This window comes from Lepus europaeus, chromosome 1 (genome assembly GCF_033115175.1).
Source record: "Lepus europaeus isolate LE1 chromosome 1, mLepTim1.pri, whole genome shotgun sequence".
In the NCBI taxonomy this organism is placed as follows: Eukaryota; Metazoa; Chordata; class Mammalia; order Lagomorpha; family Leporidae; genus Lepus; species Lepus europaeus.
In genome coordinates, this window is record NC_084827.1 from 18,810,140 (window position 1) to 18,833,888 (window position 23,749).

Genomic DNA, 23,749 nt, shown 5'->3' on the forward strand with positions numbered 1-23,749 from the left:
ACACAGCTGGCATGCATCTGTCCCTGGTGAAACTGCTTCCCTGCCACCCCCGATTGTGGTCACCTCCACCCTGCAAGCCAAGAAGGTGCAACCAAGTCACTGTCCTTGAAATACTTATATTCTGAAGTCCAGTCTTAAATATATTTTGAACATATCCCTACGTTTTAAAATAGAATTAATCAGTTTTATTGTAGCTAGACTACGTGGGCGTTTGTCTTGAAGATAGAGTATGAGAATGATAGGTTTTTCACTCACTGTTTTCTTAAAGGAATTCATGACCTTGTAATTCAGTTATATCAGCTCCAGCTGCCTCAGCCGTTTCGGTCCAGGCTTGTTCTGTCCCTGAGATAGCACTGTCGTTTGTGCCTGTGCACTTCTCACCTGCTTACCTTAGAGTGGGCTTTTTTGCTCGTTTCATTAGTCATTTGGCCTCTCATTTCATCAAGATCGTTTTGAGTGACATTTCTGGATAGATGACTGGACCTGGCTAATTCATCCACCCACAGTTCTGATTATTAATATCTTCTCAAGTAAAATGAACAAAGGTGGTTTTTTTTATTAATAAGGTTAATTTATTTATTTGAAAGGCAGAGTTAGGTCTTCTACCTGCTGGTTCACTCCCCAAATGGCCACACAGCTGGGGTCAGGCCAGTCCGAAGCCAAGAGCCAGGCGCTTCATCCAGGTCTTCCACGTGGGTGGCAGGGGCTCAAGTGCTTGGGCCATCATCTGCTGCTTTTCCCAAGCCATTTGGAGGGAACTGGATCAGAAGTGAAACAGCTGGGGCTCGAACTTGCACCCAAACGGGTTGCTAGCATTGCTGGCAGCAGCTTTACCCACTGTGCCACAAGACAGGAGGTCTTTTTGCCTCATTTAGGCCTATTAACCCAATATCAGCAGTTACAGGGTGTACAGACCCCCTGCCCAGCAGCACTGGACAGAGAAACAGGCTGAAATGGAAACCAGTTTTCACCATGGCTTGGTGTCATGCTGTTTACCTTCTCTGCTTGTTAGCCAATGTTTCAAGAGATGTGTTATGACCAGAGCGAGGAGTACTGGAATGGCACAAGCCTTGTGTATTTATCTGTCGGAATAATCTGTGCTTTGAAAATGACACCGTTTTGCATCTCTGTAGCATTATTTGTATTCCTCCTCCATAATTATAAACCACCTGATTTCTTCCTGCTGGATGATAAGGGACAGAGTGACAACCTTTCAGCAAGACATTTATTCCTATTGTCTCCTCTCCTTTTTTTGTTTTTTTAATACAGATGCGGGAGCTGTGCCAGAATAATTATCCAAAACAGTGAAGAATTTTTATTTGATCAAATCACTAAAATTTATCATTAGGAAATGTCTAATAGTGAACAAAATCTTAAATCATGTGCATTAAAGATGACTTGCCCTTTCTACTTGTTGCCATAATAGTAATTTTCAAAATATGTTCTCTTAAAATGTCTTCAAAATAGTCCCTGGTTGAGTGGAAGCAAGTGTTGGGAAAATTCTCTCACTGCAGCCACATTCATTAGCAGGGTGACAGCACTGCCAAAAGGAAGGAGAGTGTGCCAGGGCAAACACCCAGTCCTGAGAACGCTCTTTCTCTGAAACCCTGGCCTGTTCTTTCCCAGCCGCCTCCCCTCATGGTCCACAATTCCATTGTTGGCATCCTCACCCAGCGTGGAATGGCTTTGCCAGAAACACTGTCCATCGCTCGTCCAAGAACAGATGCCAGGGAAATATGTTCCTTTCCATTGGTTTGCTTTGAATATTAAAAAAGCCTGCTATTGGAAGAGATCCTTTCAGTTAAAGTTGTTTTTTGGTGAAGTTGGTCTGCTGTGCCTGTTCCTCAAAGGCACGGTTATAAACTCTGTTTCTGCCTACTTGGGAACAGCGGATTTTGTGGTTCGTCATGGTATTTTGGCATGTTGGTAGTTTTATATTTTCCAGAATATTTCTGTACCTAAAAATGCTTCCTTACAGAATTCATTTCCTTTGAGAGCTTAGTTCCCAGAGTTTCGGCTGTTACTAAACCCTAGATTTTTAAGAGCCGATAGACCCTCAGGAGTAAAGAGGAGGGAACCCGCATTGTAGCACAGCAGGTTAAGCTATTGCTGGTGATGCCAGCATCCCCTATTGGAGTGCTGGTCTGAGCTAATGCACCTGGGAAGGCAGTGGAAAGTGGCCCAAGTATTTGGATCCCTGGCACAGCCCTGACCGTTGGGGGAATGTGGGGGAGTGAGCCAGCAGGCAGAAAATCTGTCCCCCTCCCGCCCTCCCTCGCTCTTTCTGCCTTTCCAGTACATAAATACATGTTTTTAAAACAGAGAGGTTTTGCGGGTCATGCTGTCGTCTTCATGGGTGAAGGAACAGGCCCCCAGAAGTAAAGGGATTTTCCAGCGCCTGCAGCTGATGGCAGAGTCAGCGTTGGAACCCACAGCCCTCTTTAGCACCTGGTGTTCTGCTGCTGCCCTCGGTCCGAGAGCTCAGATGGTTATTTTATTCTTAGCAGAGGCTCTGGAGACTGAGCTCAACCCATTTAATTACTAAAGCATACGTTTACTATGTCCTTTCTGTTATATACTCCTGGCCAAATCTAGATCTAAGGGAAAACAGTGTGGAAGCCGTATTGATTTCAAATGCACTCTCCACGCGTGGACAGTGGGGGAGGCCATGATCGTTCAGATACAGTTTTGGTAAACGTTTAAAGCTTTTTTCGCCACAGCTGTTGTCTTGACGTAGACTTTGCAGGTGCGCTTGGCATCAGGTAGTTGAAGCTGAACTCCTCTGTAGGCTTTCCGTTCCGTTTGCTTGATCTGCTTTCTCCATCCTTTCCCAAGCCCTGAGGCGCTGTGCGCTATTGCTCTGCTCCTTGGAGAGGACGAGCCATTGATTCTGAAACCTGAGAACGTGTGCGCAGGATCTGGGTTTGGGCACTGATGGGAGTGGCTTCCCGGTCCTTCAGAGGACTCCAGATGCTGATCACCCCTCTGACCCCACTGTAGCCTGCCACCCCTCGCTCATGCCACTTTGATTTCACTGGTGTCTTTGCTGTTCTTCAAACACAACAGTAAACTGCTGTGCTCTGCACTGGGCTGCCCCTGCTGTGGAGACTGGGCTCCTCCGTTGCCTCCTGCAAAGTAAACCTCCTTCCCCAAAAGTGCAGCCCCTCATCCTGGCCTTGCCACTTTTTCTTCCTCCATAACATTCACCACCTTCTAACATAGCGTGCACTGTGCCTGCTGAAGAGCTTCCGAGGGGAATTCTCATCTGTAGCCAGCATTGGGAACTTGCTTTTTCTTTTTTAAGATTTCTTGATTTATTTGAAAGGCGGAGGAAGAGAAAGATCATCCATCCACTGGTTCACTCCCCCAATGGTCCGCAATGGCCAGGCCGAAGCCAGGAGCCAAGAACTCCATCTGATCTCCCATGTAGGTGTCAGGGATCCAAGTCTTTAGGCCATCATCTGCTGCCTCCCTGGCATATTTTCAGGGCAGGGGAATAGCAGGGTGCCGGTATGGCAAGCAGCAACTTAATCTGCTATGTCACAACCCAGCCCCAGCGTTGAGAACACAGACACTGCTTTACTGGGTTGTCGGAGGCCCCCTTCCTTAGATAGTTGCCCTCTGCTAGTTCACTCCCCAGCTGCTCACAGTGGCCAAAGCTAAGGAGCCAGGGACTCAAGCCAGATCTCCCACATGAGTGACAGGGACCCACCTACTTCAGCCATCACTGCTGCCTCTCAGGAGCCACATCAGCAGGAAGCAAGAGCTAGAAGCTGAACCCAGGCACGCAGATGTGGGATGCCAGCGTAACGCCTGCTCGCAAGGGTTGGTTTTGAAACGTTAGCAAAGGCAGGGTTTTAAGTATCAAGAACACATCTTGAATTAAGTCACGTGGGTGGTTCATTACCCCCACTTGGCTCATTGCTCCCTTGCAGCCTATAGCAGTATGTCCCCATATCTACTGCGAGGATCGAGGATCGGCCCTGGCACCTGAGGGTGGTCTTACCTGAAAGAGTTGTTTAAAAAAAAAAACTATTAGAATGGCACATTGTAGACATTTGGGGGGTCTGAAGTAGAAATAATGGGAAAGTTTCTCACACACATTACCACTGACACCTGCGTGTCGTCTTAGCCATTTTCATTACTGTGATTCGGTACCTGGGTGGTTGGGAGGGGCAATGGAATTTGCTAGGTACTGTGGAGAAAATACTCCCACCATTAGTAATTCAGCACTTAACATTTGTCCACATCTACCTGTGCACGCTCTAAAAATAACAACAGATAATATACAAGCACTTGGCCTCTTTTTCAAAGGAATATAACGTTATAGTCATTTTTAACCATGTCCTGTTTTGTTCCCTATTCCCATTGTGAGCATGGCCCTGGACCCAAACTGAAGTGATTTCTTTTGCAAGTTTGGGATGTGTTGGCTCAGTGCAGTTTTCCTGTACATGCTGATGACCACTTATTGTAGAGAGTACTGCTTTGTTTTAATATGTTGGAATGACGTCGTGCTGCAAGTATGTCATTCTACAACTTCTGTTTCTTAACCTCACTTTAGTTCTGAGTTGATACACACTGATCTAGTCATTACCAGGATACTCCAGGCTGGTCCTGTTGATACAGTTGGATTTGGTTCTTGGCTTTTGTCAACAGTGCTGCTACAAATGTCCTCACTGGCCCTTCTGGACATGTGTGTTGGGGTTGAGTAGAATTTTTTTTTTCCTTTTTCTCCTCTGTGTAACATTTATTTTGAGAGACAGATGCACAAAGCGAGTTCATCTGCTGGTGCACCCCACAAGCCCCTGCACTGAGACTTGGCTGGGGATTCAGTCCACGTCTCCCCTGAGGGTAGAGGGGACTGACTACCTGAGCCATCACCAGCCGCCTCCCATGGTACCCATTAGCAGGAACCTGGAGTCGAGAGCCAGAGCCAGGACTCAAACCCTGGCACACAGATATGGGATACAAGGGCCCCAACTGTCAAGTGAAACACTTGCCACTCTCCTCTTGGCTTTAAGGCATGGATATTTCCATCAGCTTATTACAGCCACATCCCTCTTAAATCTAGATGTTGAAGCATTCTGTTTCCTGAATGAAGAATTAACGTTGTACACCAGCCTTTTCTTTTTTGCAAGAGGATAATTTGAACAGCTCGCAGCCTCTCTTGTTGGTAGTGGATAAAACGTTAAACTAGTTCCACACAAAGCCTTCCGAAACAAAAACCAGAAGTGATTAGTATTTGAGCAATCAGAGGTTGGAGTACCTGAGATTTTCTATTCTTATCCCCTGTTCTCTAAGTGGAGGGACGTTTCTTAGCTTTTTGGAGACAGAGGCTGTAGCAGCTCATTTGGGGTTCCTCCTCCAGTCACTGCTCTGCGTGTTTCCTCTCCTCTTCCCACACCTGTGTACCCCTCCCGTGTGTCTGTTTTGTACACAGTACAGTTTCTTCACTCTTGTCCCACTGCCGCGGGGACCTCCTGGAGAAGATTGTGCTGTCTTATTTTTGTACCCTAAACAAGCCCAGTGTCCGGCCATTGTGCTGACCAGGAGGTTTTGAACAGGTGAATAAGAGAACCTGTGGGGAGAGAAGGGGAAGGTGGGCTAGGACCTAGTGGTGCGAATTGTCTTCCTAACGAGCTTGAGTTTATTGACAGTGGGAGGTGAAATATGGGAGTCCTCAAAGGAAATGCGCAGCTAGGATGACAAAGTGGCAGCTTTGACAGTGGGTCTCCCCTGGGAGAGCTTGTCATTCCCATGCATAGAGTGCTGATTAAATCACCCGTGAGATGAGGGGTGCATTGATTTCTCTTTGAAATTTAAATAGCAACAAGTTTGTTAAATCCTGTACTTGTTTTTTGAGGAATAAAAAAAAGCCAGTACCTGACAGTCATGGTAAAAAAATTTTTAAAAAACTCTTTGCCTCATTTCCTGGTGGCCTCAATTTTAATCAAAACTGGGTTTCTTTGAATGAGTAGGCTAAAGTTAAAGGAAATACTTTGGCCACTGTTGTTAAGAAATCCTTTGTGGTTTGGAAATGGTGTTCCTTTAGCATTTCAACAGCTTCATTCATGTTCCACACAAGGTGTAGCCTGGTGATGCCAGTAAATGAGCTGCAGAAGGAGAAGTTCAAAGGAAGAGCCTCCGGGTGCAGAGCTTGGACAGTTCACCTCCAGAGCGCAGTCAGGCCCGGTGGCCTGATCCTGACACTAGTTATAAGCCGTTTAGTGTTACACATTCTGTTGGGAGTCCTGCATCGCTTAGAAAACAGTTGCTTTAATAATGATTTTGTGTAAGAAGCTGCATTGTCCCCAAAGTTCACTTGTCTGTTAATAGAACATTTTGTGTATTTTAATTACCTGAAACTGTTAGGAGAGGAGAGGATAGTCTTACCAGGAACCAGGGGTCCAGGGTGGCAAGTGAGGCCGTAGGAGTGAAATCCTCCTTGTCCACGATGAAGTCGTTTTCAGAGCTGAACTACTTTAAAGCTAATTGTTCACTGCATCTTTTTTGCTGCTAATTAACATCTCTTTTTACAGGATTCATGAATAAAATTTTCCACCCCAACATTGATGAAGCGTAAGTAACTGTTTTAAAATGTTTCAATTTTAGCAGCAACTGTTCTCAATTCAAGTTCATCTCTCTCTCTCTCTCCCTCTCTCTCCCTGTTGTTTAAAAACAAGAACCCAAAAATCCCAATGATCTTTTTGGATTTTCTCAGGAATTTATATTGTATGAATGGTCCCTTGAACTCCAGATTCACAGGGATACAGTCTTCAAACCACTGAGTTCAAACCCTGTGGTGCTGTTGCTCCTTTTCCCTGGGTTTCCGGTCAACGTGGGTAATACTCCACATCTCCCTTCTCTCTGTACAGATGAATTCAGACATCTGTTTCAACACACAAATGTACTGTTTTCAGCCCTTGAAATGTTTCTCAGTTTTTGAGAGTAAGGCAGCAGATAAGACTGGCGTGTCATTTGTTAATGAATCCTAATTATCCCTTTCTTTCCTAATATTTTATTAGTGATGTTTTAAAGTACGATCCCAGTGTGTCCTGTTTTGTACTCCCAGTACTGTTCAGAGTTCATGGCTATTTGGACGGTAGTTTTTACTTGTCAAGGCACTAAATGTTGCTGTTTCTCTCCCATGGGAGGTTTTTCTGAACCCCTAGGAGTAGGTTGTGCACATGCATACGCCCCCTTCTGTCCTGTAATCCTGAGTTAGTGCGTCAGCCATCGTTCCAGCAAGGGCGATCTCTGGGGTACCCACATTGTGGCCGTCAGATTCAGGGAGTTAACACTGACTCAGGGCTTTTGCTCTAATCTCCTGCCATACGCCAACCATGTACCTTTCTGCACCTTTTTTTCTTTCAGCAAAGGGTCCACACCAGAATCATGCATTGCATTTGGTTGTCGCATTGCATTTGGTTGTCATGTTTCTTTAATTCTTTGGCCTGCCTTCCTCTTTTATGAAATCTTCACTTTTAAAGACTAGAGACCAGTTAGTTATTTTACAGATTGTCTCTCAATCTAGGTTTGTCTGAGGTTTCCTTATTAGACGCAGGGCCTGCCTAAGGCCAGAAAACCACAAAGTGGTAAGATGGAGTCCTTCTCCGGTCACATCCAGAGGCCTCCATGGTCTCGGCACCCCGGCTCCCAGTGTTATTTCTGATCACCTGGCTCAGGTGCTGTCTGGTTTCTCCACTGAGCAGTTGCTATTGTTCCCTTTGCGTTTGTGAGGAGACACTTCAGACCTTGTAAATACGCTGCTGCTCCTGCTGTTCCCCTAGAGGGTTTTTTTTTAAGGATCTATTAAAATTATTTATCTTGATAAATAGTTGCCAAACACATGCAGTTGACTTTCTAAGTTTTTAAAAAATGCCATTCTTTCCATCTGTTTCAGGTCAGGAACTGTGTGTCTAGATGTAATTAATCAAACTTGGACAGCTCTTTATGGTGAGTTTGGCCATGGAATATTTTTTGGAGATGTTGAGACACTGCCTTAAGAAATGTTTGTCTTTTCTTCTCTGGCTTAAGATGTTTTGCTGGGAATGAGAAGGGATTTTGAGGGACTGGGTGGGAAACTTTGGGAAACTTATCAGGAAAAAAGATATTTTAAATACAAACATCAGCAGTGGAAGTTTAAAATGAATCTTGTGAGATTCTGAACTTAGGCATAAAACATTTTATGTGTGCGTAATGTATGCATATTTATTAGATATTAGGAAGACTCTTAGGAGTGTTCTTCTGAAGTGATATGAAAGATGCAGTAAAAGGTTGGGGATCATCAGTTATCTGTTTCAAAGTCCAAAGCCTCACTAAGTCAAGAATAATTCAGCTTTGCCTTCAGTGCTAAAATTGACCACGCCAAAAAAGAAAAAGTCTGGCTCTCTCTCCCTGGACAAGGTAGCCACATTTGTTTCAAAACAAAAGCTTTGTTGGGCTGCATCAGATGCATAGGGGCCTGGTTAAATCACCAGTGAGCATATAGTGAGGTATGCCTCAAGTGAGCCTTTAAAACTTTAACAATGAAACTGTAACATACTTGTGCAGTAATATTTTTTCCAGTGCTACTAATGAAAAAAAGAATTAAAGCCTGCTCTGGAAATTTACAATGTGGCAGAATTTTGTTTCTACCTTTTGACCCTAATGAACCGATTTTATGACAGGGCCTGTGTCAAGAATCTAAATATGTCCACAAGATTTCAAACATCACTGGGAAGCTGAGTTGAGAGGAAACCACATCAGATAAAGTACAGTGCCAGTGACAGATGGCGTGAGGTTTTTGAGAAGGCTCAGGTTAAAAAGATAGACACGAAGGCCTTTTAAGATGACCCTCGGCGTTGTGTGCTGGTCTGAGCAGAAGGACAGCAAGTGCCTGGCAAGGGGTCCTCTGCAGAAAGACACATTGTCCATTAAAAATAGATTTATTTATTTGAGATGTAAAGTTACAGAGGGAGGAAAAGACAAAGTTCTTCCATCCACTGGTTCACTCCCCAGTTGGCCGCAATGGCCAGAGCTGAGCCGATCTGAAGCCAGGAGCTTCTTCCGGGTCCTCCATATGAGTGCAGGAGCCCAAGGACGTGGGCCATCTTCTACTGCCTTCCCAGGCCATAGCAGGGAGCTGGATCAGAAGAAGGTCAGCTGGGACTCGGACTGGAGCCCATGTGGGATGCCGGCACCGCAGCACCGGCCCCAAGAATTGTCCACTTTTTAAAAACTCTGCCTTTGAGTCCTCCACCGTTACCATAATCCACTGAATTGCCCATATCAATGCCCGTGTTTTTGTTATTTCCCATTTGACTCTCCAATGAATTTACATAATTTCTTCATCTTCTGTGGCCCTGGCTCTCTCTAAAAGCCTCTCAGCAAAAGTGATAGGAGGGAAGGTTTCTGACCTGCAGTGAAACACAAAAGCCCACAGCCCTCCCCTGCCCCGTCCCTGTCTACAGCGCCTCCTATCTTGACCACTCATCCCCTAACAGTGAGTCAACAAGTGAACTGCCCAACTCTGCAAAATATGGGAGCGTTTCAAAAAGTTAATGGAAATGCACATAGTGAAAAAATGCATGGATTTCAAAATTTTTCACCTAAACGTGCTTTTAATTCCATTTTTCATGAACTTTTTGAAGTACCTTCATACTGTGCTGAATACCATAGAGCATCTGGCCTCCTCTCCTTGAGCTTGTAACCTGGCCAGGCTTATTAAAATAATTTCAGAGTTAGTGAGGAATCTAACAGATCTGTTCCCCACCTTGTCCATGTCTTTGGGTTTCATGGCTACTGCCTGAGGCTTCCTCTGCTGGGAGCAGTCTCTGGATGTTCTTGGAGTTTGTAGCTGTCTGTATGGCCCACTCTGACTTCCTACCTCCTATCTCTTGTTTTTTGTTTTTATTTATTTATTTATTTATTGACGGGCAGAGTGGACAGTGAGAGAGACAGAGAGAAAGGTCTTCCTTTACCATTGGTTCACCCTCCAATGGCTGCTGCGGCCAGCGCACTGCAGCCGGCGCACCGTGCTGATCCGAAGCCAGGAGCCAGGTGCTTCTCCTGGTCTCCCATGCGGATGCAGGGCCCAAGGACTTGGGCCATCCTCCACTGCACTCCCAGGCCACAGCAGAGAGCTGGACTGGAAGAGGGGCAACCGGGACAGAATCTGGCGCCCCGACCGGGACTAGAACCCGCTGTTCTGGCGCCACGGGCAGAGGATTAGCCTATTGAGCCATGGCGACGGCCCTATATGTTTTTTATGCCCGCATATTTTGTGCTTCTAGGTTATTTTCTACCTTAAGGACTATGGTTTCCATATCTGGTTTGAGTGCTGGGAAGAAGAGAAGTGGTGCAGATGACAGTTGGCTGAGAGGCATGAGCCAGGGTGGAAAGATCACTTTGGGCTTGGCTGAAGTAGGGAGGGCTTCCTCTTGCTGAGTTGGAAGCCCCTCCAGTGGTCCAAGGCAGGGGAGCCGTCTCAATCCACCCACGGCCTGCAGGTCACCATGCCCGGCATCCTTGTATGAGGCTGGGGAGTAGGACTCGCAGGAAGCCTGGGCTTTCTCATGGTGCCATTCCAGTACTCCCTGACCTGTGTGTGGCTGGCGAATTTTCACTTCCTCAGGAAGGCCGCCTTTCTTAGCTGCTCCATATAAAGTTGTGCCCTCCCTTAGCTCAGAACCCTGTTTTTAAAAACTGGCACGCACTTAGTGTTTATGCTGCCCTGATATTAGATTGTAAGCCCAATGAGAGCAGGACCGCTATCTTGTTCCTGTCCACGCACGCACGCCTAGAACATTGCCCCATGAACATAAGGCTTCCGCTGTTGACTTAATGAGTGAAGTAGCAATACCTTACAAGGAGATGAGACAGTAGGAAGAGACCATACACTCTGAGGTTAACTAAATAGATTCCTTTCAAGTTTTTTTGTGTGTGAGTGAAAATGTCTCATGGCACTCTGCCTGGAACATCTGATGTAATAATGTGTTGTCTTAAACTGCATTCACATTTTAGAAATGTACATATCAAAATACTGCAAGCTGCTTCCAATTACAACAAAGTAAATTGGACTTTAGCTTCACTAAAGCTTTTACCACTGACCAGAAAGGCTTTGTACAAGAGGTTTGCTGGTTTTCAAGTCCTCATGTCTCAGAACAGATTTTTTTTCTTAATGGCAGCATTAGAGTTATAATTCACAACCATACAAGTAATTCCATAGCTTTTAGCATGTTCACAGTTACATGCAACCAAAACCCTTATCACACCACAAAGGAACTTGGACCCTCTGGCTATTCCCTGGTCCCACCCCGCCAGCCCGAGGTAAGCTCTTGGCTGCTCTCTGTCTCTGTTCTGGAGGATGCTTATCCGTGGGTGGTGTGACGACCTCTTTTTCACCTTGTGCAGTGTTTTGAAGGTCGGTGCATGTTACAGAATTTTCTTCCTCAGGTTATTGGCTGGTGTTCCGTTATATGACTGTGCCACATTTTGTTTATCCTTTTGTCAGATGATGGACATTTGGGTTGTTTCCACCTGTGAGCTATTAAATAATCCCTCTGTAAATATTTGTGTGCAACTCTTTATGCGGACATATGTTTATGTTTCTCTTGGGTATATATCTAGGAATGGAGTTGCTGGGTGGTACAATATATGTTTAACCATACGAAGGCTATTTCCCAAAGTTCCTGTACCATGTTACATTTCCATCAGCAGGTATATGAGGTTCCAAACAAGGTTATTTTTTTTCCTCTCTACTCTTCAACTGATAGTGACCACTTTGCCTAGCTAGAATTGATGTTCATAGGTTTATTAACGAGTTTCATCTTGGCATTGGCAAGCAGAGCTGTTTCTTTTCTTTAACGTTTTATGTATTTACTTGAAAGGCAGAATTACAGAGAGAGGGAGAGGGAGACAGAGATCTTGCATCTGCTGGCTCACTCCTCAAATGGCCACAACGGCCAGGGCTGGGCCAGGCTAAAGCCAGGAGTTAGGAGCTTCTTCTGTGTCTCCTACTCGAGTGGCAGGGGCCCAAGTACTTGGGCCATCTTCTGCTTTCCCAGGGGCATTAGCAGGGAGCCTGGTCAGAAATAGAGCAGCCAGGACTTGAACCAGTGCCCATATGGATGCCAGCCTTGCAGGCCAAGATGGTTTACCCTGCTGAGCCACAACACTGGCCCCCAAAACATATTTATTTTATTTTATTTTTTATTTTATTATTTTTTTTTTTGACAGGCAGAGTGGACAATGAAAGAGAGAGACAGAGAGAAAGGTTTTCCTTTACCATTGGTTCACCCTCCAATGGCCGCCAAGGCTGGCACGCTGCGCCGGTGCACCGCACCAATCCAAAGCCAGGAGCCGGGTGCCTCTCCCGGTCTCCCATGTGAGTGCAGGGCCCAAGCACTTGGGCCATCCTCCACTGCACTCCCAAGCCAGAGCAGAGAGCTGGCCTGGAAGAGGGGCAACTGGGACAGAATCCGGCGCCCCAACCAGGACTAGAACCCGATGTGCCGGCACTGCAGGTGGAGGATTAGCCTATTGAGCCACGGCGCTGGCCCAAAACATATTTTTTTAAATGAAATTTTGTTTGTTTACACCGAGATATGGAGACCTCAGCATTTAGTCTTTTTGTTTTTTTTAATTTTACTTATTTATTTGAAAGAGTTACGAGGAGAGGTAGAGAGAGAGTTCTTCCATCGGCTGGTTCATTCCCCAAAAGACCACAATGGCTAGGGCTGACTCAGGCCAAAGCCAGGAGCCAAGAGCTTCATCCAGATCTCCCATGTGGGTGGCAGGGGCCCAACCACTGGGGCCATCTTCCACTGCTTTCCTAGGTGCATTAGCAGGGAGCTGGATCGCAAGTGGAGCATCCAGGACTGGAACCAGTGCCCATATGCGATGCTGGCACTGCAGATGTCAGCTTTAACCTGCTATGCCACAGCACTGCCCCCCTCCCCCCAATAGATTTAAAAGCAGAAGGCTAACATGACTCAGGTTGCATCACATTTATAAAACATTAGTGTGTTGTTTATTGGCTTGCAAAGCAATTTAATGAAGAAGAGTTAAACCAGGGCCTAGCGCTGTGGCACAGAAGCCTAAGCCTCTGCCTGCAGTGCTAGTATCCCCTATGGGCGCCATTGGAGCCCTGGCTGCTCCACTTCCAATCCGGCTTCCTGCTAATGTGCCTGGGAAAGCAGTGGAAGATGGCCCAAGTTCTTGGGCTCCTGCCACCCATGTGGAAGAAGCTCCTGGCTTCTGGCTTTAGCCTGGCTCTGGCCGTTTTGGCTATTTGGGGAGTAAACCAGCCGATGGAAGAACTCTCTTCCCTCCCTCCTTCCCTCCCTCCCTCTCTTTCTCTCTCTCCCTCTCCTTCTCTAGCTCTGCTCTCCAATCAATAAATAATCCTTAAAAGCAGAAGAAGGGCTAACCGGCAGTGGTCAGAGTGAGCTGAAGGCAGACTTCCACAGTGTGTGTGTGTGTGCGTGCGTGTGTGTTACTTGAGTGCTCGATAATAAATCATGCGCACACTGCGTCACCGGCAGGTGCAGGAAAACGGGAAACAATACTGTCAGTGGCGTCAAAAGTATACTAAGCAGGGCACTCTTGGTTTTGACTTTTCCAAACACAAAATGTTTCTCAAAATTCAGCACTTCAAGGAAAGCTTGAGGGAAAAGTAAATAAAATGTATATGGAAGTCCTGGCAGGAAGGGTTGGATCAGATGACCTTAAAGGTTTTTTGTTAGACTTATCTTAAGATCTGAACTGAATTTTTATTACGAACTGCTGAAGCCTCTGGCATCGATCATGACCGGTGAGGTCTGACTCACTCCCTCAGTGCCTCTTGAGACGCTTGGTCTGTTAAAGGACAAAGAAGAAAAATGGATGTAATACTAAATAACTGGCAGGAAGTTGGCATGTTAGCATAAATATCCAGCTGTACAGCAGAAGGCTTAGCCTGGCACCTAAAACTTGTTGCAGCACCTACTTCTACTGCATGATGTGATGAAATTTCCTGTAATTCACTCGGCCCCAGGCATGTGCTGTGCAATGGGTGTGCATGTTCGTGGTGTACCAACAGCCCCCAGTTACCATTTCAGGCTTCTGCTTACCATAACCTGGGGTTAAACAGTGTTCATGTGAGCGGTAAATCTCGTTCTCCATCCCATCACCCTCCCACAAAAGAAAATTATTTCCCGTCACCCATTTGACCCCTTGCCTTTCTGTTCTCATCCTGTTTTCCAACTACACATGCAGTTTGTTTGTTCAGAAGCTCAATTGTAATTTGATCAGTAATTTAAATTTTTTTATTATTTAACTTTCCAAGGGGGCTAATTACGCTGAGTAACATGGTTACTTTTGTATAAAGTTACTTATCAAGGATGAAGTCATCTATTGTTACTCCGGTGGCATCAAAAGGAAAGTAACTGATGACAAAATTGACTCATTTTGGCTTCCTGCACGATAGCATCTTTTTTACATCCCTTCCTGCTCTTCTAGACAGGGGTGATAAACGCTCTGGAAAACTCAAAATGCAGCCAAAGGGATCTGCATTTCAGTTCCAAAAACAAATGTAATTTTAAGAACTGATGGAGGCAGAGGTCGCTAGAGTATGCCACAGGTAGCTAACGCGCCTCTTGTCCAGTTTTCCTTTTTTATCACAGATTTTGTCTGTTGGTGGCTTACCAGCCCATGCTTCTACTGCAACCCAGTCCTGATTGCCCTCCTCCCCCGTGGCCAGGCCCGCATGTCCTCCCTCCAGCGTGCTTCGTACTCCTGCCTCAGCTGACTGGGTAAAGGACTAACATTGTGGATTAAGTTGTAAACAAGTGAAGTGGAGCACAGTCTTTTTTAAAGATTTATTTATTTATTTGAAAGAATCACTGGGGTGGGGAGCTGGGGAGAGACTGACCTTCCATCCGCTGTGCTGGTTCACTCCCCAAATGGCTGCAATGGCCAGGATTGGCCAGGCAGAAACCACACGGGTACAGGGGCCCAAGCACTTGGCCATCTTGCGCTGCTTTCCCAGGCACAGTAGCCAGGAGCTGGATCAAAAGAGGAGCAGCTGGGACTCAAGATGGCGCTGCAGACGGTAGCTTAACCTGTTACTCCACAGTGCCATCCTGGACAATTTTTTTTTTTTAAGACTTATTTATTTATATCAAAGAGTTAGAGGGAGAGACAGAGAGGTCTTCATCCTCCTCTTCACAATTCAGATGGCTGCAGTGGCCAGTGCTGAGCCAGGTCTAAGCCAGGAGCTTCTTCCAGGTCCCCAACGTGGGTGCAGGAGCCCAAGCACTTGGCCGTCTTCTGCTTTTTCCAGACCACTAGCAGGGAGCTGGATCGAAAGTGGAGCAGTTGGCCACTGGGGCCGTCTGGGGAGTGAACCGGTGAATGGAAAACCTCTCTCTCTCTCTCTCTCTCTCTCTCTCTCTCTCTCTCTCTCTGCCTCTCAAATAAATCCCCCCCCCCTTTTTTTTTGACAGCCAGAGTTACAGTGAGAGAGAGAGAGAGACAGAGAGAAAAGTCTTCCTTCCGTTGGTTCACTCCCCAAATGGCCGCCACGGCCAGCACTGCACCAATCCGAAGCCAGGAGCCAGGTGCTTCCCCCTGGTCTCCCATGTGGGTGCAGGGCCCAAGCACTTGGGCCATCCTCCACTGCCTTCCCAGGCCACAGCAGAGAGCTGGACTGGAAGAGGAGCAACCGGGACAGAACCGGCACCCCAACCGGGGCTAGAACCCAGGGTGCTGGCGCTGCAGGTGGAGGATTAGCCTCGTGAGCTGTGGCACCGGCCAATAAATAAATCTTTAAAAAGAAAAAAAGAAAAGCAGCCAGGACTTGAACTGGTACTCATATGGGCTGCTGATGTCACAGGTGTTGGCCTGCACTGTTAAGACAGCCCCTTGACTACTGCGCCTTAATTTGTGCTAGTTCTGTCTTCGGTTTGTTTAGAGGAGGAAGGTGGCTACACGACTGTCTTCAGTGAGACTGTGTACTGTTTTTAAAAGATCCCCACCGACTAACCTGAAAACAGCATGAACCCGATGTGCTCAGGCCTTTCGTACACCTCGTGTGCACATAAGACCCTGGGAGTTAAAGTAACTGTGCATTCTTGAGTTTTCCTTTGAGCTGACTGGCGGCAGAGCATGTTGTTCCCATGCAACTTGCTGGCGTTCCCTGAACTCAACAGCATGTGGCAGGACTGGTGTCGGCCCAGCCTGTTCCAAGGTTCCCCCCAGGGCGGGGAGGGGGCTGCTACATTTTGGCCCTCGCGTGCCCTGTGTTGAAGCCTGGGGCTCAAACTACTGTCTTTAGAGAATGCTGCTTTCAAGCTCAGAACCACTTCTTCCTGGAAGTCCTCCTGCCTGCCTGAGGGGCTCCTAGCTGGCTTTATTGAAATTTTCCTTGGGTGGGAGGTGGGGTGCACCATATTTTAGGGCCCTCTGTTTACTGAGTTTTCTTGTCACAGCTGCTTGGTTGTGTGCAGTGCAGGACTTTCATGTTGATGGAAGTGTGTAGTTTGGGGGTTTTTTTTTCCTACCTTTTTTGTAGAATTTTACTGGTGGCTTTTTTTTTTTTCCTCATGTTCTTAGGCTATCAGCAGGAAAAAAGTAAAAAAAAAAAAAACCTCATCCATTATTAATACTACAAGTTCCTAGGAGCTGTTAAAAGGGTAGAAGGTAAATTATTAAATAACCAAAGGAAGTCTGGAAATCTTACTATTTCCCTATTTCAATCTTACCAAAAAATACGTGGCTGCCGGGTTTTGACTCGGATAGTGGATAACTCTGCCACCCACTCACGCAGCGGTATGTCCGGTGAATGAGAGGACATTCTATGGTCAGCTTTATCTTGAACACATACTATAAGGTCATGACTTGTGCTTTAGGATGAGTTTAATGCAGTTCCTTATAAGATAAGCAAAAGTCAGCCAGTGGGATTATGAAAAACCAGTGGCTGATTTTCCCTAGTAATCAAGGATATGAATGGCATGACTGAAATTCATGGTGGCTCCAACTTTACTTGGCCGTTAGTTTCAAGACAGAGCCCTGTGTAAGTTACAGAGGAAACACTGGTTCTGGATCCTGAGAATTCAACTCATGATTTCGTCCATCTCTTTTCCTCTAGCAGGAGAGGAAAAAGGAGAAGGGGAGAAAGAGTTGCAGGGAGGGGGAAGAGAGAGCGAAAGCTAGAGAACAGGAGAGGGGGAAAGAGGTCTTCCATCTACTGATTTACCTCCCAGATGTCTGTGATTTACTTCCCAAATGTCTGCAACAACCAGAGCTAGGCCAGACTGAAGCCAGGAGCCTGGAACTCAATCCGGGTCCCCACATGGGTGTCAGAGACCCACTACTTAAGCTATCACCTGCTGCCTCCCAGGGTATGTATTGGCAGGAAGCTAGAATCGGGAAGTAGAGCCAGGACTCAAACCCAGGCATTCTATATGGGATGCAGGGGTCCCAAGTAGGCATCTTTAAAAATAAATAAAGATTTATTTTCTCTATTTCATAGGGGAAGAGATAGCTCTTCCATTTGCTGGTTCACTGCCCAAATGGCTGCAACAGCCGGGCCAGGCTGAAGCCAGGAGGCAGGAGCTTCTTCCAGGTCTCCCATGTAGGTACAGGGACCCAAGCAATTGGGCTGTCCTTTTGTTGCCCTCCCAGGCGCATTAGCAGGGAGCTGGATTGGAAGTGGATCAGCCGGGACTTGAATTGGTGCCCATAAGGGATGTCACATCAAAGGCGGTGGCTTTACCCACTGTCCCACAGTGCTGGCCCCCAAAGTAGTATCTGAACCCCTGTGCCAAATGCCCACCCCTTTGGGAAGCTTTCCCTGGTTACAGAGACACGAGTTGGAAGCCTCAGCAGCCTTCTAGGAGCTGGCTACTGGAAAGACGTGGAACTGGAATTGTTTTCTTAGGGCAGGTAGTAAGTCTGGAAACCCAACTGAGTCCATGGAATTAAGGGGGTGGGCCTTACCCAATTCCTTCCAAATGCATAGCACACGGGAGCAAGTGTTTTGGAGAAGCCTACACTGCCTGTTTGGAGACGGGAATAGGTTTTCCAGCAAGTAATTTATGCAGGTCAAATTTACTAAGATTGGAAACAAAAGGACCCATCAAAGATTTCATAGGTATCAGCACAGACTAATTTTTTTTTTTTTAAGAATTAGGGTAAAGGGGAATTTTTTGTTTTAAGATTTTATTTATTTATTTGAGACTTAGAGTTACAGACAGAAGGAGACACAGAGAGAAAGGTCTTCTATCCATCTGTTTGTTCACTCCCCCAAAAGGCCACAAGAACCAGAGCTGGACCAATCTGAAGCCAGGAGCCAGGAGCTTTCTCTGGGTCCCCCACGCTAGTACAGGAGCCCAGCAACCTGAGGCATCTTCTACTGCCTTCCCAAGCCACCAGCAGAGAGCTGGCTCAGAAGAGGAGCAGCTGGAACACAAACTGGTGTCCATAAGGGATGCTGGCGCCTCGGGCAGAGGCTTAGCCTACTACACCACGGCACCGGCCCCAACTGACTGACATACTTTTTTTTTTTTTTTTTTTTTTGACAGAGAGGACAGTGAGAGAGACAGAAAGGTCTTCCTTTTGCCGTTGGTTCACCCTCCAATGGCCGTCACGGCCGACGCACCGTGCTGATCCGAAGCCAGGAGCCAGGTGCTTCCCCTGGTCTCCCATGGGGTGCAGGACCCAAGCACTTGGGCCATCCTCCACTGCGCTCCCGGGCCACAGCAGAGAGCTGGCCTGGAAGAGGGGCAACCGGGATAGAATCTGGTACCCCAACCGGGACTAGAACCCAGTGTGCCGGCGCTGCAGGCGGAGGATTAGCCTATTGAGCCATGGTGATGGCCCAGACTGACTGCTTTAAAATTGTGAGATGACGGGCTTCCCAGAATAGGAATGTGCAAGGCTAATTTTTGAAACACAAATACCTTAGAATTCACACTACTGTGCATGAGGCTGCTGTAAACCCAAGGAATTTTCTTATTTGTTACCTGGTTGTTTTTAAAAAGAAGGAACCCAATGCACTGGGCTCCTGGGAACAGGGAGGGGCCAGCATTTTGGCACAGGAGGTTAAGCTGCTGCGTGGATGCCAGCATCCCTCACCCCCTGTCAGAGCACCTGTTTGCATCCCAGCTGCTGAGCTTCCTGCCAGCTTCCTTCCTGCTGATGTGCCTGGGAAGGCAACAGAAGATGGCTCAAGTTCTTAGACCCCTGCCCCACCGTGTGGGAGGCCTGGATGGAGTTCCTGGCTCCTGGCTTCAGTTTGACCCAGCCCTGGCTGTTGAAGCTGTTTGAGGAGCGAAGCAGTGGATGGAAGATCTCTTTTCCCCATCCTGTTGTCTCTCTCTCTTCCCCCCCTCGCCTTCCTTCCCTCCCTCTCTCTTCCCTTCTTTGTCCCTCCGCCCTCCCTCCTTCTCTTTATGTAATGCTCTGATAAATTAATATAAATTAATTCAGATAAATTAATATTATAAAAAAGAAGTAGGAAATGGAACAGGCAAAATGGCTTTTGGGAAGGGAGAGATGGCTTTGATGGTTTTTGGTGCTTGGCTGTGACTGTTATATGATGGTGGTGTTTTCTGAGTTAGAGCTTTTGTTTTTCAGTGTTAAATCCGAAAAGCAAATGAAGATTCTGCAAGTAAAATTCTCCTAGATAGCTGGCTGCTTACTAATAGTAGGTGCTTGTGGGGCAAGCCACGTGAGGCTTTGGACAGCCGCAGGATTTTAACCTGAGGAAAGCAACTTTACAAAATTTTCCATTCCAATGTTCAAAGGAAATAGAGGAGGAAGAAATAACCATGGTCACTGGTTCATAAACAGCCAGGAATAAACCATGAGATCCATGATTCACCTCCCTCTCTGGCCTTCTCTCCTTTAAGTCAGGTACCGTTTTGCTGTGAGTCACCTGGAATAGGGAGGCCTTGCTCTAAGAATTGGTGCGTTTTTTCCACCATGACTCATTTTCATTAACTCCCCGTAAGGGATAGAAGCGGCAGGAATTTCTCCTCTGAGAACATAGTCGTGTTTTCATTAACTCTCCGTAAGGGATAGAAGCGGCAGGAGTTTCTCCTCTTAGAACATGGTCGTGTTTGTATGTATTCCAGACTAGTCCTTCGGTGCAGTCTGAAGCCTGTCTGAGCACTGTGTGTGTGATGCTTCCTGCCAAGGGACAGCAGTGTCATAGTTCTCTTTTTTGCAGATGAAGAAATGTGAGTTTCCGAGCAGGAGACCTGCCCAAGGTCACGGCCAGTCAGTGGGAAGCCCGAGATTAGACTTGTGGGCTTTTCGGGTTTTCGTCTGTTGCTCACTAGGGAGGAGTCAGCTTCCCTTTCGTTGGAGACAGCTGGGCCTACTGGGATTTTCCCTGCCAAACGCCCAAGTGTGGTAGGTGACAGCCGCCGCTGCCCGCTCACCTCTGCTGCAGCCCTTTCGCGCCCCTCTAGAGTGGAGCCACTGTCTCCTGACTCTGGCGTGGCTTCGCTTCCTCCTGGAGAAGCCATGGCGACAGCAGTGTGCAGGAGACAAGGAAGAAAGCTGCCGCGGGGCGGCTGCACTCCAGGCAGGGCCCTCCCTTCCCACGGAGCTGCTGGGCCAAGCTTCCTGGCTGTGCAGATCACACAGAGGCCAGCCAGGCCTGGAGCAGAGGCCGTGGGGACACTGTGAAGCACCGGCGTGTGTAGTATCTTCATAAAAACAGCGCGGTCATTCTGACAGACAAGCAGCCACTGCTGCTCTGGCTGATGGGCCCGGTACACTGAGGGCTGCGTGTTCCCGTGAACACCGCCGTGCGCCTGATGGACCACATTCTGGGAACTGCCGATCGAGTCTGAGGTCAGTGAAGAGCCATTTGCTGAGCTTACGCTGGAAGACAGCAGGAATGGAGCCGGCACGCCGTAATCTTCAGTGATGTGTAGTTGGCTCTCTCCCTTTCAAAAATTTGAAGATTAATGTTTGTTCCGTAGTTTAAAAAAGTGTTGAGGCCAGCATTGTGGTGTGGTGGGTAAAGCTGCCACCTGTGATGCCGGCATCCCATACAGGAGCCGGTTTGTGTCCTGGCTGTTCCACTTCCAATCCAGCTCCCTGCTAATGCCTGGGAAAGCTTAGTGTAAAATGGCCCAAGTGCTTGGGCCTCTGCTACTCATGTGGGAGACCTGGATAAAGCTCCTGGCTTTGGCCTGGCCCTGCCCTGGCTGTTGTAACCATTCTGAGGAGTGAACCAGTGGATGGAAGATCTCTGTCTACCTCTCCCTCTCTCTGTAACTCTTTCAAGTAAATAACTACGTAGGTGTAGGTCTTTAAAAAATTTTTTTTCTTTGAGTGGTCGGGAGACAGACAGTAGTAGTTCCCATGTCCTGATGCACTGCCCAATGCCAACGACATCTGGGGTTGGACAGAGGCTTGGAGCCTAGAATTCAGTCCAGGTCACTCAAGTGGGTAGCAGAAACCCAGCTCCTTGAGCCGTAACCCCTGCCTCCTGGGGTCTGCATTGGCAGGAACCTGGAGTTGGGGGCCAGAACCCACAATGAAACCCAAGCACTCCAGGATGAGATGCAGGTATCTTAGCCACTAGGCTTAAATGCCCACTGCCAAGGTTCATGCTTTTAAAATGAAGCTCTTTGAACTAATACATGTTTTTATTAATAATTCTAGAGAGATACGCTCATTGTGATGTTTTTCCTGAGATGAATCTCTGTTTCATACTTGTCTTGTGGTTGGACTTCCGGCCAGCGTCTTCCATCTTGAAAGCTTTTCTGCACGTACGCACGTGTGAGCAGTGCCCCTTCCAGGAGGCCCCTACCCCGAAGTCACTCTGGCAGCCACGTACGGGAATGCTTTGCCACCCAAAGGTGGCCACGGCCGTAACATGCTGGCTTCAGACACTGTCGTCTTCACCCGAAACTGCAGGCTCAGGGGTGACTCAGCACATCTGTAAATGTGGATCTGAAGTGTGTGAGCACAGGAAGGAAAACCAGTAATTAAGGGTTCTTTTATTTCTTTGAAACATATGTGTAGGCAAAGCCACTTACTGTAGCTTGAGGAAACTTAAAGGTAGTAGGAGAGGGTATAAAAGTCTCTTCCTGGGACCGTGAGACCCCTAGTGATACAGTGGTGGTCTGCAGTATTTCTTGAGCCCTGGAGCCCTTCTGAACATTACTGAAAGATGACGAAGCCTCTCCTTTGACCTGGGAGGTTTCTTCGCTGTTCAGGGGGCAGTCCACAGCGCATCCTCCGCACGTCACCTATAATCGCAGTGTACAGGAGCCTGAGTGGCCTGGGTCCTGCCTCTGCTGAGCTACTCGGAGACGGTCACACGGCCTCTGTGAAGCAGGCCCTGAAAAGCCTGCACGGTCTCTGTTTAGGGCTCCGCCTTCTGGCTTGCACTTGTGAATGTGCAGTGTGGGTGCACAGTGTTGGTGCGGGGCTGTGAGCAGTGGCGTCATGACAGTTGAGACCATATTGTCCATTAATAGAGGCAGCATAGTAGGTAAGCTCAGCCTTTAAAAAAAATTTATAGATTTGAAAGGCAGAATTTTAGAGACAGGAGAGACAGAGTGATCTTCCGTAAACTGATTCACTCCCCAAATGGCCAGGGCTGGGCCAGGCCAAAGCCAGGAGCCTGGAGCTTCTTCCAGGTCTCCCACATGGGTGCAGAGGCCCAAGCACTTGGACCATCCCTCTATTGCTTTTCCAAGTGCGTTAGCAGGGAGCTGGATCAGAAGTGGAGTAGCCAGGACTTAAACTTGGCACCCATTTGGGATGCTGGCACTGCAGACGGCAGCTTAACTTGCTACGCCACAGCACCAGCCCCGTAAGCCCAGCTTTGAAATCCTGCCTCTCAGGCGAGTTAACTAACCTCTGTGTGCCTCAGTTTCTCTGTATGTAAAATGGACATAATGATACCTGCCTTAATGACTGTATGGAAGCTAGGAGCGTACAGGAAGTGCTGCACATGGTTGACCTGCCGCCCGCTGTGCCTGATGTTCCTGCTAAGGGAACTCTGAGTAACTCTTTCTGCCCTGGGGTCACGTTCGTTCAGTCGGTAGAACTCTTCTTGATTTGCTTACAAGTGTGTCTGGGTTTTTTTTTTTTTTTAAAGATTTATTTATTTGAAAGTTGGTGTTACACAGAGAGAGGAGGAGAGGCAGAGAGAGAGAGAGAGAGGTCTTCCATCCACTGGTTCACTCCCCAAATGGCCATAACAGCCAGAGCTGCGCCAGTCCAAAGCCAGGAGCTTCTTCCGGATCTCCCACATGGGTGCAGGTGCCCAAGGACTTGGGCCATTTTCTACTGCTGTCCTCGGCCATAGCAGAGAGCTGGATCGGAAGTGGAGCAGCCGGGACTCGAACCAGTGCCCATATGGGATGCAGGCACTGCAGGCGGCGGCTTTACCCGCTATGCCACAGCGCTGGCCCCAACTTGTGTGTTTTCTACCACTGCCTTAATAACTCGCCTACTCAAAGAGAAGGAAAGAAACATCCTTCAGACTTTTCACGTTTTATTAGATACTCAGATATTTAACATACATGAAAGTGGAAAGAAGGGGCCGCTGTTGTGGCACAGCAGATTGAGCCACTGCCAGCATCCCATATTGGAGCACTGATTGTCTTTTTTTTTTTTCTTTTTAAGATTTTATTTATTTGAGAGGTAAAGTTACAGAGAGAGAGGGAGAGCCAGAGAGAAAGGTGTTTTAGCCTCTGGTTCACTCACCAAATGGCCACAGTATCTGGAGTTGGGCTGATCCAAAGCCAGGAGT

At 47.4% G+C, this 23,749-nt stretch overlaps 1 protein-coding gene across 1 annotated transcript in view; it reads left to right on the plus strand.

Annotated features, from left to right (window-relative positions):
* UBE2H (ubiquitin conjugating enzyme E2 H) overlaps positions 1–23,749 on the plus strand; it is a 111,340-nt gene that overhangs the window by 80,085 nt on the left and 7,506 nt on the right. The window contains exons 4-5 of the mRNA XM_062200357.1: positions 6,540–6,579; positions 7,904–7,956. Coding sequence (XP_062056341.1) covers positions 6,540–6,579; positions 7,904–7,956 — 93 coding nt within the window. The remainder of the gene's footprint in view (positions 1–6,539; positions 6,580–7,903; positions 7,957–23,749) is intronic.